The sequence below is a fragment of the Phytophthora parasitica genome (genome assembly GCF_000247585.1).
Source record: "Phytophthora parasitica INRA-310 unplaced genomic scaffold supercont2.487, whole genome shotgun sequence".
Taxonomy (NCBI): Eukaryota; Oomycota; class Peronosporomycetes; order Peronosporales; family Peronosporaceae; genus Phytophthora; species Phytophthora nicotianae.
In genome coordinates this window covers 3,476-4,974 of record NW_008649473.1, presented here as the reverse complement: position 1 = coordinate 4,974, position 1,499 = coordinate 3,476, and the positions used below count along the sequence as shown (strand labels likewise).

Below are 1,499 nucleotides of genomic sequence, written 5' to 3'. Positions count from 1 at the left end.
AGTGATAGCATCGCTTGATAACAAGCACCTTCTCGGCTTCGTCAACAAGAGGGACTACAATGGAATTCCGGACGACGAAGAGAGTCCCAACGTCCGCAAGACCCTCGGCTACGACTCGGGTGCTGTCGACTGCGAGTCAAGCTCAGTCGGATAGTGACGGCGAGGGAGGTACCACGAAAGGTTCAAGGTCCAAGCACCCTCCGCATCCGCTCGTTCGCGCAACGCAAGCCTCAACGCCAAACTAAAAGGAAAAGCGGACGTTATCACTGCCACGGCGTCTACGCTGCATGGAAGTGCAAACCAAGGCTTTCCTCATAAAGACAATGGATGGCACGCATATCCGTCTAGTAAAAAACGAGACCTCGGCTTATGACATCTTTCAAACTATCTGTAAGAAGTACGAGGTAGCCTTTCTGCGATGGCCCGTATTTTATCCAGCATTTTCTGATGGTAACAAATTATGAGAAAGGAAGTGACGTCAACGAGTTCTTCCTCATTCAGCAAGACGCGATGTCAAAAGCGACCGAATCGGTCCTGACTGATGGACAGAAAGCGTCTTGGAAAGGCGACCTCCGCATCTGGAATGGTGATCGGAAGTACATCCCGTACGACGAGCTCAACATGAGCATCGAAGACACGATCCGTAAGATGGAGAAGCAAACACGCTGCACCATGGATAAGGGTACCCCAGAAAACTACAGTACCAAGAACGAGCGTGCACTTCTTTCTCCGGCACAGGGCATGGAGCGCGTTGTCTCCTACGAGAGGTATGCAGTTACTACCAGGAACCCCGCCATCACATCCGACAGTGTCGTGGATTGCAAAGGGAATGTAAAAGCAGGCCTGCCGGCAAACTTTGAAAGCCAGGGTATATTTGGAACTGCTTCCACCCTTATAAATGAAATGACACCGGCTCGAGCCGTGGTTGTAGGTCGTGGCAAAAAGGCGGTCGTCGAAGCAGTCGAAACAATGGTGATCTTGGCAATAATGCTCGTGGTAACAATGGCAGCAAGGAAGGACATCAGCAACCTCGCTGTTAAGAAGATGGACACGATCGGTCGCGCCGTGAAGACGCACGCATTGCGGTTGTTAATATAGTCTAACCTGTGCCACCTACCATCAGCCTTACTGCTCAAGCTACCTCCAACTTTGACTCGAACTGGCCTGTTGACTCTGGCTGAACGTGCCATGTTACCCATCACACCGATTGGTTTGTCTCGAACTCTCCTGCCTCTGGTCCAATCACAGTCGGCGAGAATCCGAGATCCCCATCGAAGGCACTGGCGATGTAGTTCTACAAGTCACTAATTCGGACATCAGCACCAGCTTACGCTGCGAGATGTGGCGTATGCACCCCAGCTTCAGAACAATCTCCTGTTGATTGCTGCTGCTGTGGAGCACAAGCTCTGTTTCACTTCCAGCGCACAGCTTGCACAGCGCAAACTGACCAACGCTTCGATATCAAGGCGAAGAAGTCAGCCAGTGCCAAGGCGTACCAG

The 1,499-nt window shown here is 51.6% G+C and overlaps 1 protein-coding gene across 1 annotated transcript; it reads left to right on the top strand.

Moving 5' to 3' along the window:
• Positions 1-438: 438 nt before the first annotated feature.
• On the top strand, positions 439-1,098 carry PPTG_20332 (hypothetical protein; the record flags this gene model as incomplete). Its single annotated transcript, XM_008919087.1, has 1 exon — positions 439-1,098. A coding segment is annotated over one exon (660 nt), but the record flags the coding sequence as incomplete, so codon positions are not given.
• Positions 1,099-1,499: the final 401 nt, after the last annotated feature.